Below are 14,435 nucleotides of genomic sequence, written 5' to 3' on the forward strand. Positions count from 1 at the left end.
ACGGAACTTTTTTCTATTTGCAGTTTTTTGTTCAATGCCTATTTTTAATAATAAAAATAAAAAACTGAAAAATTTTTATCCCCAAATTCAATAAGATTTTAAGATATAAATCGTCGTAATTTGGCCAAATTTTGTTAAAATTGTTTGAAATTTGGTATACGCATGCAGTATAGTCTGGCGATGCCTACAAAACAATAAAGAAGCTGAAAATCATCTATTGTTTGATAATAATTAATTGCAAATTGAGGCCAGTCAGTAATCACGTTTTTTTAGTTTCGCCGATAAAAAGTATCGAGGAAACTTGAAATTTTAAACAACCTCCAGTGAGACATTTCTTCCTCATTATTGAAGGAAGGTTTCTGGAAATTTTCAGATCAATTCATAGAAAATTTGTGGAAATATGCATTTTATAAAAAAACATGCGACGCCGCCAATGATAGCTCCGTGAGCGCTAAGCACCATCAGGCAGCGTACTCACCGTTCGGCTTTCCAGGACTCGATTTTATAATGATTTTTTAAACCTTCAACTATTGTTATTTGTTAAATTACTATCGTCCTAGAGACCGCGTCTGTGGAGTGTATGTGAAATATTTTGAAATAATAATAATAAAAGTATTTAATTAAAGACCCGTATTAATAATAGTTTATTTCGATATTTCGTGGGGAGTGGGCGATTGTTGAAATGTATAACCATTAAAAAATCATAATAAAATCGAGTCCTGGAAAGCCGAACGGCGAGTACGCTGCCTGCTGGTGTTCAGCGCTCACGGAGCTATCATTGGCGGCGTCGCATGTTTTTTTATAAAATGCATATTTCCGCAAATTTTCTATGAATCAATCTGAAAATTTCGAGAAACCTTCCTTCAATAATGAGGAACAAATGTCTCATTGGAAGTTGTTTAAAATTTTAAGTTCCCTCGATACTTTTTGTCGGCGAAACTAAAAAAACTTTATTACTGACTGGCCTCAATTTGCAATTAATTATTATTAAACAATAGGCGATTTTCAGCTTCTTTATTGTTTTATAGGCATCGCTAGACTATACTGCATGTGTATACCAAATTTCAAACAATTTTAACAAAATTTGGCTAAATTATGACGATTTATATCTTGAAATCTTATTGAATTTGAGGATAAAAATTTTTCAGTTTTTTATTTTTATTATTAAAAATAGGCATCGATCAAAAAAACTGGAAATAGAAAAAAGTTCCGTCTCGTCATTCTCTACAAGCCTATATTTAAAAAAATTAATTTTGCGACTTTCACAATTTTCATGCTCTGAGACGTTTGGACAATACCTTTACAGGATTTCGAGCACTAGGCGAATTCTTCAATCCGGGCCCTCAATTGTGATTCATTTGACATAAATTGAACATAAATTTTGAGTCATTTTTGTTTCTTTAATTTTTTTATTGTTAATATTTTTTACATTTTATGTATTGCATGTTATATTAACTGCAAAAGTAATGCTATGTAACATAAGAAAGCGATCCTTTGTTATTTATTTTTACAAATTCAAAATTACATACTAAAATATATAAATATATATTTATTAGTTATGTCTGTAATACCTAAAAACTAGAGACGAATAAAACGTGGGCTGGCAATTTGTAATAAATGTAGCCAGAGGCGATCTAACGTGGGCTGGCAATATTTAAATAATATAGCCAGAGGCGATCTAACGTGGGCTGGCAATATTTAAATAATATAGCCAGAGGCGATCTAACGTGGGCTGGCAATTTGTAATTAATGTAGCCAGAGGCGATCTAACGTGGGCTGGCAATATTTAAATAATATAGCCAGAGGCGATCTAACGTGGGCTGGCAATTTGTAATTAATGTAGCCAGAGGCGATCTAACGTGAGTAGCTATACTATGGGGGTTCTAACCCAGGGGCAATGAGGGGGGTGCGGGTGAAGAGGGGAAGAGGGGTATCGGATAACAGTGGAGGGGGTAATAACGTCATCGTTTTTGGAGGAGAGGGGGTAAATGTGGAGTGGTAGGGGTATCAGATTACAATAATTTCCGGAAGATAAGGATTGTTAATACAAATCGCGAGATAAGGATTCCCGGAAAAGATAAGGATTGTTTATTGGAAAGAGAACTGTTTACATCCTATGGTTTTTTTCTACACATCAAAGTAGAGCGCCATGTTGTTGGAATCGCAATGTTTATAGTATGTAGGTTCGTGCAAGTTTACGGATTGCGTCATCGCTGTATTTTAGAACAAAAGCCCATAGCAACAGGCAGCCACGTCAACATTTTTCGGCGCCATGTTGTTAGATTTCAATTTTGTATGCAACAAAATAATTCCCGGAAGAGATAAGATGAGGATTGTTAATACAAATCGATAGTTTTAATCAGTGTCGTGTGCAACAAGCGGGTATATAAAGCATGTGAAAAAGAATAGGGAACCATCAGTCGTTCGAAATCATTGTGAAAATCACTAGTTCGCTGTGACGTTTACTAGCAACGATGTTTTGCACCATGTCAACCGTGAATAATCAGATCAACGAACAGCAGAGTGCGAAGAAGCTGCAATTACCTAACGTGTAAGTTGACTCTCTTACTATTTGCACTTTTAAACTCACCGCCATTGTTACACTTTGAACTCACGCAAGCTTTTATCCACAGAAATAAAAGTAATTCACCAAGTAATTCACCAAGAAGCATGATCACGCCTCCCAGAATTTTAGCTAGAAGATACCCGTTGACAAAAACCGGCTATAAATATCTGGATATCGGAATCAATATTTCTACGCCGAGCCACATAGAAATCGCTCTCGGTGACAACCATGGCAGAGAGATACATTTTACATACAACATGTGGAAGATCCTCCTGGATCAACGACATGCCATCCACCATTTCTTTAACAATGATGAAGACAAAGCACATGCATCATCTCAAACCATCGAACATGTCACGCTACGGTTTGGAAAGATAAATAATCTAAAAGTGCTGCGTCTGGAAACATCAACGGTGTGTTTAGCAATGTCACACAACACCATATATAACATGATCGCTCTCGAGTATTGTGTGGATCGTATCGTTCAATCGTTGAACAACGTCACTAGTATGGTCGACATCAAGTTCACACACTTTCGAAAAATCGCGAGCGGTGCGAAGGATCCCATCGCGGTGATACGTGAGAGCGAATCGTTCGATAAGAATGATATAATCGATTGTGAGCTGTTAGCTCAGGTCTTTGGATCGCAATAATTCTAGCATATCACATACTTTATTGTTAAAATATTTTCACCATCATAATGTATTTATTAGATGCATCTGTTTAATAAATATTATTTCAATTAAATTATTTTTTATTATCTCGACTATATACCTTTCTCACCCTATCCGCTATACCGACTTATCCTACAACGCGCGCATCAAAGTAGAGTGTCTGTTTAAATCGCGTCATCGCTGTATTTTAGAACAAAGAGGTAGCATTTGAGCGCCGTTTCTTAGAGGGTGTGATAAGGATTGTTAATACAAATTGTAGGCATCGCCATGTTGCTAGATGCGTAATCATGTTTGGAGGAGAGGGGGTAAATGTGGAGTGGTAGGGGTATCAGATTACAATAATTTCCGGAAGATAAGAATTGTTAATACAAACATGAGCCATTGTTATGCTTATAGTTAGTGTCGTGTGCAACAAACGGGTATATAAAGCGAGTGAGAAAAATATGAATCTTCAAAATCATTCGCAATGGAGAAGGAGCGCGATCTTACCGTACGAGCAGCAAATATCAAAACGACGGGAGAGTTCCTTCCATGGGACTACGAGTGCAACGAGTACCTCGATTCTCTCAAGGAACAATGTCGCAAGAGACAACGCACCGGAGTAGTCAACTCTCTGGTGGCGCAAATTGCGCGTCTGGAGGATGTGAGGGACGCCCTGCACGAGCGTTTCGTACCCATCGGTGCTGGATACGGTGGATACGAGAAGAAGGGCTACACGTGGAAGGAGATCGAGACGGCGTTTAGGAACCGTGTGCTGACGGGTGTGGTTGTCAATCGCGAATACATCGATCCTCGTGAATTTTTTGAAAATGTAAAAAATACGGTTATCGAGCGGATCCAGGGCGTCATGGCGGAACACAACAGCGTCAAGATTAACACCGCGTTCAACGGGGAATTCGTCGCGGGCGACAAGACTGCCGTGAAGACCATCGCCACCAAAAATTGCGAGTTGTTTCCCACATCCGATCTCAACGAGTGGTACACGCGGCACGTGGAGGATGATATTCTGGCGGCTTTGGAGGAGTTTCAGGAACGCGATAGCGGATGGGCGTTGTCGCGTATCCTGAATCTCACCGTCAATGTGAACAAGTTCAATCCTCTGCACGCGGGATGCCACATCGAGTTACCGTGGCAAATTATGCTAAAAAGGGCTGTGGTCAACGTGCAATCGACAGACAATGCATGTTTCGCGTGGGCGGTGGTAGCAGCTTTATATCCAGCGAAAAAACATCCGGAAAGAACGATAGAATACCCACATTACTCGACGGTGCTCAACCTGTGTGGCATCGAGTTCCCCGTGACGCTGTCACAAATATCAAAGTTCGAGAAACTAAACGCCATCTCCGTCAACGTCTTCACCACCGAAGACTCAAAAATCGTCCCTCTGCGGCTCGCCGATGACAAAAAGGAGAAGCACGTCAACCTGCTATACGTGCGTAAAAACAACGATGCACACTTTGCGTGCATAAAGAACCTGCCGCGGTTGGTGAGCTCACAACTGAGCATGCACAAATGTAAAAAGTACATTTGCGATCGGTAAGTAAAAACACATTTATAGAATAATTCGAAACTTTATTCACAGTATTAATCATACAAATTATTACAGGTGTCTACACTACTTTTATACACGGGAGAAATTATCGGCGCACAGCGTCGACTGCGGGAAAATGAACGACTGCGCCGTCGTTCTCCCCAGCGAGGACGACGAGTGGCTGACGTTCCGGAATTACAATCGGAAGGAGCGGCTCCCGTTCGTAGTGTACGCCGATCTCGAATGTACGCTCGAGAAAAAGGTGGATCAGGACGGTACTACTTACGCCTACCAACATCACAGAGCCTATAGCGTAGGATTTTATGTAAGTTGCACGTACGATAATTCTTTATCTAGTTTTAAGTCGTATCGCGGTGAGGATTGCGTGACGTGGTTCGTCAACGAACTTCACGATTTGGCGCGCCGTGTGAAAGCGATCCTCACCACCGTCGTCCCCATGGCGGATCTTACGCGGGAAGAATCGGAAAAATTCCGTAGCACCGCGACGTGCTACGTGTGCGAGAAACCGTTTACGCCGGACGACACGCGGGTGCGCGATCATTGTCATCTGACCGGGCGTTACCGCGGTGCCGCGCACTCGTCGTGCAATCTAAATTACAAAGACTCCCACGTTATCCCGGTGATATTTCACAATTTATCCGGTTACGACGCGCATTTCATTATTAAAGACGTTGCCAATGCCTTTGAAGGCAATGTCGAATTGTTACCGCTGACGAAAGAGCGATACATTTCTTTTACAAAAAATGTTAAAGATACCATGGATCAAAAATCAAAATTGTGTATAAAATTACGGTTTATTGATTCGTTTAAATTTCTCAGTACAAGTCTCGACAAATTGGCATCATATTTAACTGTGGATGAATTAAAGATTACACGATCGGAATTCAATCATTTATCCGCGGAACATTTCAATTTGCTTACTCGGAAAGGTGTGTTTCCCTACGAGTACGTCGACAGCGTCGACAAGCTCCGGGACACAAGCCTGCCATCGCGCGAATCGTTTTACAGCTCGCTCACCGGAGAAACGGTATCCGAGAGTGATTACGCGCACGCGACAAACGTCTGGCAAACTTTTTCGATCGAAGATCTAGGTCAATACAGCGATTTGTATCTAAAAACAGACGTTCTTTTGTTGGCGGATATTTTCGAAAATTTTCGAAACATGTCTATAAAGAGTTACGGTTTAGATCCCGCTCATTATTACACTCTACCGGGATACACGTGGGACGCTATGTTGAAGTACACGTGTGTAAAATTCGAGTTGCTCACGGACATCGATATGGTACTGTTTGTCGAGCGCGGTATACGCGGCGGTCTCAGCCAATGCTCCAACCGATACGCCGCCGCCAACAACAAATACATGCCATCCTACGACCCATCGGAACCGTCGTCGTACCTAATGTACTATGATGTAAACAACTTGTACGGCTGGGCGATGTGTCAACCGTTGCCCTACGCCAAATTTCGATGGGTCGATGATGTCGAAAACTTTAACGTAATGTCCGTTGCATCCGATTCGGCTACCGGTTATGTGCTGGAAGTCGATCTCGAGTACCCGGTGAATCTTCACGACGCGCACTCCGATCTGCCGTTCTGCCCGACGCGCGATAAGCCGCCCGGCAAGCGGGAGATCAAATTACTCGCCACGCTGTGCGATAAGCAGCGTTATGTCATCCACTACCGTAATCTGCAGCAATGCGTGCGACACGGTCTGCGAATTGCAAAGATTCACCGCGTACTGCAATTCGCGCAATCTCCGTGTCTCCGCGGATACATAGAACTAAATACACAGTTTCGGACACGGGCGACAAACGATTTCGAGAAAAATTTATACAAATTGATGAACAACGCCGTTTTCGGCAAAACCATGGAGAATGTGCGAAATCACACGGATGTACGACTCGTTACACAGTGGGAGGGACGGTACGGAGCGGAGGCTATGATCGCGAAACCGAATTTCCACAGCCGAAGCGTGTTCTCGGAGAATCTGATTGCCGTAGAGTTGCGAAAACTCGAAGTGAAATTCGACAAGCCGATCTACGTGGGTATGTGCATCCTCGACATATCCAAGACCTGCTTGTACGAGTTTCACTACGAGTACATGGCGCCTCTCTACCGCGACAATTGTAAAATTATGTACACCGATACCGACAGTCTGATATACTTTCTGCACTGCGAGGACGCGTATCGGGATATGAAACGTGATATATCCAAATTCGACACGAGCGACTACTCCGAGGACAACGTTTACGGTATGCCGCGCGCCAACAAGAAAGTACCCGGTCTGATGAAAGACGAGAACAACGGCGCGATCATGACGGAATTTGTCGGACTGGGAGCGAAGATGTACGCGTTGAGAGTCACCGGTCAAAAAGACACCAAAAAGGTTAAAGGTGTAAAAAAGAGTGTAGTCGCTAGAACGATAACGTTCGACGATTACACTCGGTGTCTCAACGCCGAAATCGAGCTGACGCGGCGTCAATCGTGCATCCGCTCAAAGTTGCACGAGGTGTACACCGTGTCGGAGTCGAAGCTCGCGCTCAGTCCGTACGACGATAAGCGGCACGTCGTATCCGGTTCCACCGACACTCTACCATGGGGACATCGCGAGATACATTTGTAAATAATGCGTAGTAATTTATATAGTTTAATATTTTATGTATTATTGTTATTAGTTTTTTAAATGTATATATATTGTAACATATTGTAGTAATAAAGAACACCATTGTATATATATGTATAATAGTTTATTATAATACAATGTAAAATATACACAGTTTATTACAATACATCGTCTTTATTTATCCAAGAGTTGTGCGAATTGTCGAATCCCAACCACTTTACAAACACCTTATCGTCCTTTCGGCGCAACACCTTCTCCACGAGATAAACGTCGGGTTGAGCGGTCTTGAGCAATTCGTGCTCGTAAAAGCCTCCCGCGACCTGATCTCCGCGATAATCTTTAATCAGATACGTCACAGGATTGGTACGTTGCACCGTGGCGATCTTAAACACCTCCGTCGACCAATTCGGCGTGTATCCTTTCTCGAATACAGTTTTGAATTTGCTCACGCGCACCGAATCACCCACCCTGAATTTCGCCGGTGCAGCAATTTTTATGTTACTGTACACGGTGTTCAAGAGTCCCTTTGCGATCGCGGGAGTGACATCGATCGGACGCATACCGATCGTACGATGTTTACGACCGTTGTATTCCGAGACCAATCGCGGTAAATCGTCGATCCACTTGTACGATCCCGCGAGCGTAAAAAACTTCCACATTTCGTTCTTCAACGTGCGATTGAATCGTTCCACCACCGAAGCCTTCATGACCGAGTATGTCGAATAATGATTGATGCCGTGTTTCTTGACAAGATTTTGGAAATCTCTGTTGTAAAATTCTTTTCCATGGTCGGTCTGCAAGTTTTTCGGAATTCTCTCCCTAAATATCGCGGAAAATGCTTTGGACGTTTCGATTCCACCTTTGGTCTTTAAGGGCACGGCCCACGCGTACTTGCTCAGCACATCGATAACGGTTAGAATGTAGTTGCAGCCGCCGTTGGATCGCGAGTACGGTCTCATCTCGACAATGTCAGCCTGCCACAAATCGTCGTATCCTTTCACGACGACTGGCCGACGCGTAAAGTTTCTTCTCGCCGGTGCGTGGAGCTCGTCCACGAGCGATCTCCTCTCCAGGCTCACCGCTTCCTTCTTGCTCATTGTGATTCGTTTTGCTTCTTCTTCTTCTTCATCGCATCATCGTAGTATTCGATGAAATTTTTGCAGCTTGTTACGACAGTGTACTAGAAGACTCCGAGGAGGAATTTTCGGTGTTTTTGAAAGAATCTATCCTACCGATATTGATGCAAAAGTTGTACTCTTCCATCGAGTAGCGCCACACTCTCGTCGAGGAGACCTCTCAGATCGTGAATCTGTCGTTCCAACGCCACGTATCTGGTCTCGATGTAATTGTCGTGGTCTCTCTTCCAGGTCCGCTCGGTATTCTCCGAATCTTCGAGTCGCGAAAGTACTTCTCGCTTAAAATTTTCACAGAGCATACGATCTCGATTCGCACGATCGCTCATAAGCTTGAGGTGATGATCCAGATGCAGCTTGTTGACAGCGTCGGTGTCCGCTTCAGGGTCGGCGAGATGTCTGATCACGCGTGACTTGGCATTGAAAACCTCACCATCCTTGCAGAGACAATTCTCGCGCACGTAATTCTTCGAGACTCCGCCGCTCTGTCTCGTCACCCTGACGCTTCCTCCTCCTAACTGTAGTCCGAATTTGTTGATAGACATTCCTGTAGCATCACACGAGCAATACTGGCGATAGTTGAAAAGCTGTGATTAATTTATAATCAGACCGGCTTCGCGCAGTTCCTCGATAATCGAGAGAAACTCGTTATCGTGCGCGTTGTTTCCCGCCTGACGGGAGGCGTCCAGCAATCGAAGGCGATCCACCAATTCGTTCGGATCATCCCAGTGCACGTAATCGACCGCGTTGTCGGTCACAGTCATGGTCTGTGGTACGTTACACTTGGGTAACGTGCGACCCACACCTCTCTTGTCGAGATGTGCAACACCTCCACCTTTCTTAGATATCAGAGATGTGATGATATGTTTGTATTTGTATCCTTTGTTTCCCAAAACAGGTAAATGCGCGTTATGACCGCGTCTGTGAGCGTTAGTAGCGAGTAGTATGCTCTTGTACTTTTGTTTGTCATCCTCCGTACACAGCGTATCGTCGGGAAGTCTTTTGAATATTAATTCGAACAGGCCGGGTGTGCCAGCGTATTTCACACCGTCCACGATCACATTGTCGTCTTTATCAATGTCGAAGACCTTGTCTCCGAGAAACGTTCCCGCATCGTTAAAGTATACACCGTACACGTTGTCGATCCCTCTCTTCTTGTCACCGCTCAAGAGCTCCCCGATGTACTCTTGACCCAGCGGACCCATTTGGCCGTACAGAGCTTCCCGACCATCGGACGTTTGCATCGTCTGTCTCACGGATGTTACGAAAGACGGGTCCGTGGTTTCGAACACGTTTTCGGTCGGTAAATATGTCGGCGCTTCAAACACCAATTTTTGCGGCTGGAACGGAGTCGAGGCTTGTATCGGTGGCGTCAATGGGTTCTGTATCGGTGTCGTCAACGAGGTACGCTTGATTTTCTTCTTCTTCTCAGAGCTTGTCCGCTTTCGTTTGATGTCCGGTTCGTTTTTAATCTCGAGATCGTCAACCGAATCATCGTCACCCTTGATGTTCTCGACGATTCGTTTCAACGGTTCTACGATCGGTTTCAACCGTTTCTCCAATTGCACCTCTTGCTCCACTCTACCCGTCTTCAACGTCCGATGCTTCTTGCGAATCGACTCGCTCGTACGAGCGATTTCCTTCGCGATCTTCTCCCTCTCGTCGATATCTTTCGTGTCAAGCGTCATCGTCAACGTCTCGAGAACAACTAACCATTCCGCGGTACCGCAAACTCGTTAAAACCACGTCTGTAACGTCCATCGTTAATCGCACTATCCTTGTCTATCACTAAAAATCCGTACTTGTGCTGCCAACATGCGTGACACAATGTACCGAAATCTTCGTACGTCATGTCCGTATTCACATGATCGTTGTAGACGTGCTTAAGGTTTGTTCCATCCTGCTTGAATATTACGAGTAAATTCGCGTTGTCGCGCACGAGATGTTTCGGTATTTTTGCATACGTTTGGCATAGATAAAAACAATCGACCTTCGAATGTCGACCCATAGCAAAGTACTCACGTATCGCATTCTGCTTGTCGCACGCTATATCGTCGAAGACGAATACGGAATTCGGTAACGCCTCGCTGTGCGGTACAATTGTGTTGTTGTCCGAGAATGTAAAGTAGCCGATTTCATCGATCGATCCGAGCAATCTTTCGAGATATCGATACTTTGGTTGATTCAACGATTTCGAGTACACGTACACGTTTTCGAAACGTACACCGTTCGGACTTTCCAGCAGACTAATCATTACATTGGTTTTACCGCAATTCGAGGGACCGCAAATGATACCACGTATCGTGTTTGGCAGTATTTTACCGTGTCTGCACGCCTTCTCACAAACCCCTTGCGTCTTATCATCCATGTTTTTCACACGGATCGTGTACGGTTGTTGTACAAATTTCATTTTTTTTTTTTTACCAGACTCTTTCTCATCCTTGTTATTACGCGACGAGTGCGCAGCATCGGTTGTTGGAAAGAGCGGTACTGGTTAATGATCGATACGCGCCTCCTATTTATAGGTGAGCGCTGTCGAAACACACCTCAGTTGGAAATATGATTTACACGCGATACGTTAGAATTCGTGCTCTATGAAACGATACAAGGGTGCCGGTTTACTGAACAGTGTAATAAATCGACTACCGTTGGAGCTGCATATACCCGGCTACCAATTTTGCGGGCCGGGGACTCGTCTGCGGAAACGACTCGCGCGAGGGGATCGAGGTATCAATCCGTTGGACGCGGCGTGTCGCGATCACGACATCGCGTACTCGCAAAACCGCGAATCAGCGGACCGCCACGCAGCCGATCGCGTTCTCGCCGATAAAGCGCGGGTGCGGATCACCGCTGCGGACGCGACTCTCGGTGAGAGGGCTGCTGCTACCGCCGTATGGGCTGCTATGAAAGCAAAGACGAAATTGGGGATGGGTATGACAAAGAGAAAGAAGAAGAAGACCAAGAGGAGAACGCTTCCGACGGCGAAACGCGGTGGTATGTTACCGTTGTTACCGCTCTTGGGAGTCATCGGTTCGCTTGCCGGTGGAGCGGCGGGTGTTGCAAAGGCGGTGAACGACTCTAAGGCCGCGCGACGACAACTCGAAGAGACGAAACGTCACAATAAAGCAATGGAAGGACGGGGGATTTATCTCGCTCCGTACAAGCGGGGCAAAGGATTGAAGAGAAAAAAAAAACGTCGAAAAAACGATAGAGATGCCCACGGGTGCCACCACCAATCTACAGTTGTTACAAATAGCGAAGCGTATGCGAATACCGTATTTCCGAGGTGTCTACATGCGTAACGCTTTACCCGACAAGATACATAAAAATGAGAGCGGTATCGTGAATTTGGACGATGTCGACGGGCCGGGCACGCATTGGGTGGCGTACGCCAAGAGAGGCGATCGCGCCGTATACTTTGACAGCTTTGGCAATTTGCAACCGCCGAAGGAGCTTACACGCTACCTCGGAGACACCGATACAACGATAACGTACAATCGCACGGTCTACCAGACGTACGATCAAACGATCTGCGGACAATTGTGCCTCCTGTTCCTTCAGAAAATAGATATAAAAATCGATCCGCCATCGATCGACATCAGTTGTCGATGGAATCTCGACAATGTCGCTGACGCTCACTCTAAGCGGTAAAAGCAGCGTTCTCACGGTGGATTATTTTCCACCGATAGACTTGAGCGATGGGGACTACGAGCTCGGCCTAACCACGATGGAGACCTACAACACGATTCCGAACGTGACGGTAGCGAACAATAAATTTTATTTCGACGACAATGACGAAGAAATTACAATTCCCGAAGGATCGTACGAATTGGACGCCATTGCTTCTTATCTGAAACGCGGGATACTGCAAAAACGAGGAAAAAGTGAAGAGCAAGATTATCCATTGTCACTTCGTCCCAACGTTAATACCATGAAGAGTGAAATCATGTGCGCTTTTCGAATAAATTTCGCCAAACCGAATACCATCGGACCGCTGTTTGGATTTTCGACGGGTCGTATACTGGAACCGAGAAAGTTGCACGAATCAGATTCCTCGGTAAACATCGTCAACGTAAACATTATTCGAGTGGAATGCAGCATAACCACGGGTGCGTACGCCAACGACAGGTCGGTGCACACGATACACGAATTTTCACCGAACGTGCCTCCGGGATATAAAGTCTCGGAAACACCGGCGCAAATCATTTACCTTCCGGTCATCGCGAGGAGCGTTACCGATATCACCTTGCGTGTGGTGGATCAAGACGGACGATTGATCGATTTTCGCGGAGAGGAGATTACCATCAGACTGCACTTGCGGCGACGTGGTGCGAGGAAATGCTCGTGTTGAACGAACAGCGAGTGATTGAGAGAACAACGAAAATTGGGAAAACATCGCCATTCAAGAGGCTCAGTACGACGAACGTAAACTTTTTAAAATCGTTGGGATTCGTTGTGAGAAACGTTTAAAGAGATGGATATACTCGACATCGCTGACGAGCCCGTCTTCGACGAGCGTATCGTGAAATATGAGATGCACACGTACAATCCGTACGCTAACACGACGTTGGGACACAGCGACGAGATACGAATACCGATACAGCAACAGGATTTGTACACGTTACCGTGTGAGAATTTTCTCTACGTTGAAGGAAAACTCGTTACTTCTGCCGATGAGAATAGAGATAACGTGTGTATAATGGGAAATAATTGTGTCGCGTTCATGTTTGATAAAATGCAATACGAGCTCGACGGAGTTGAAATCGATCGTAACAGAAACGTTGGAATAACGAGCACGATCAAAAACTATGTATCGCTGACGACGGAGAAGAGCAAGACGCTGAAATACGCATCGTGGAATCCGGATGGATATTCGTTGCTCGATGGAAACTTTAATTTTTGCGTTCCGCTCAATACTCTTTTAGGATTCTGCGAGGACTACAAACGGATTGTAATCAACGCTCGTCACGAACTTGTATTGATACGATCGCGCAACGATAACAATTCTCTCGTTGGACGAGCCGGTGCGAATCCGACGATCGAGCTACTCAAGATACAGTGGCGAATGCCTCACGTATCTCTGAGCGAAGTCAACAAGCTGTCTCTTCTTCGAACTTTGGAAAGCGGAAGATATCTGAGCGTGTGCTTCCGTTCGTGGGATCTGTACGAGTTTCCTCTGCTGCAAAACACGACCAAGCATTCCTGGGCGGTCAAAGCTGCGACGCAATTGGAAAAACCGCGATACGTAATCTTCGCTCTCCAAACCGGTCGAAAAAACGTACTGTCTGAAAACGCTACGCAATTTGACGCTTGTAAACTCACCAATGTGAGACTGCATCTGAATTCAGATTTTTATCCGTACGACGACATGAATTTGGATTTCGACAGAAATCGATACGCTATACTGTACAATATGTATGCGCGTTTCCGCAAAGCTTATTATGGACAGGACGATACGTATTTGGACATCGATGAATTCTCGAAAGCCGGTCCGTTCGTAGTCATAGATTGTTCGCGACAAAACGACTCTGTCAAGAGCGCCACCGTTGACGTGCGAATAGAATTTGATTGTAAGGAAAATATACCGGCCAACACCACCGCCTATTGTCTCATTATACACGATCGAATGGTCGAATATAATCCACTGAACAACATTGTGCGCAGACTCGTGTGAAAAGTTATAAATTAGACGTGTGCGAATGGGAACGTCAGTTTTCCGACGGTCGACGATGATGTCTGACGTACCAATTTTCGTCGATCTGCAAGGTTACGCGTTCAACAACATTTTTATCGTGAAAGAGGTAGCGGTACTTCGCGATGGCGAAACGTTATCTCATTACGTATTTCGTGAACACGTACCGTGGTATCTGTTGACGAAATCGGAAAA

The 14,435-nt window shown here is 44.8% G+C and overlaps 4 protein-coding genes across 4 annotated transcripts; 3 read left to right on the forward strand and 1 right to left on the reverse strand.

Annotated features, from left to right (window-relative positions):
* The first annotated feature begins 1,306 nt into the window (after positions 1-1,306).
* On the forward strand, positions 1,307-4,783 carry LOC136998364 (uncharacterized). Its single transcript, XM_067350897.1, has one exon. The coding sequence runs from the start codon at positions 3,707-3,709 to the stop codon at positions 4,778-4,780; it is 1,074 nt and encodes a 357-aa protein (XP_067206998.1). The 5' UTR covers positions 1,307-3,706; the 3' UTR covers positions 4,781-4,783.
* Positions 4,784-4,907: 124 nt separating this feature from the next.
* LOC136999035 (uncharacterized) lies at positions 4,908-6,570 on the forward strand. Its single transcript, XM_067352430.1, has 3 exons — positions 4,908-5,584; positions 5,801-6,442; positions 6,486-6,570. The coding sequence occupies exons 1-3, from the start codon at positions 4,908-4,910 to the stop codon at positions 6,568-6,570; spliced, it is 1,404 nt and encodes a 467-aa protein (XP_067208531.1).
* Positions 6,571-6,582: 12 nt separating this feature from the next.
* LOC136998365 (uncharacterized) lies at positions 6,583-7,415 on the forward strand. Its single transcript, XM_067350898.1, has one exon. The coding sequence runs from the start codon at positions 6,633-6,635 to the stop codon at positions 7,413-7,415; it is 783 nt and encodes a 260-aa protein (XP_067206999.1). The 5' UTR covers positions 6,583-6,632.
* Positions 7,416-8,817: 1,402 nt separating this feature from the next.
* LOC136998363 (uncharacterized) lies at positions 8,818-10,890 on the reverse strand. The gene has a single exon (XM_067350895.1). It carries the CDS (start codon positions 10,234-10,236, stop codon positions 9,142-9,144), a length of 1,095 nt encoding a protein of 364 aa, XP_067206996.1. The 5' UTR covers positions 10,237-10,890; the 3' UTR covers positions 8,818-9,141.
* Between the last annotated feature and the right edge of the window lie 3,545 nt (positions 10,891-14,435).

The sequence above is a fragment of the Linepithema humile genome, chromosome 3 (assembly GCF_040581485.1).
Source record: "Linepithema humile isolate Giens D197 chromosome 3, Lhum_UNIL_v1.0, whole genome shotgun sequence".
Lineage (NCBI taxonomy): Eukaryota > Metazoa > Arthropoda > Insecta > Hymenoptera > Formicidae > Linepithema > Linepithema humile.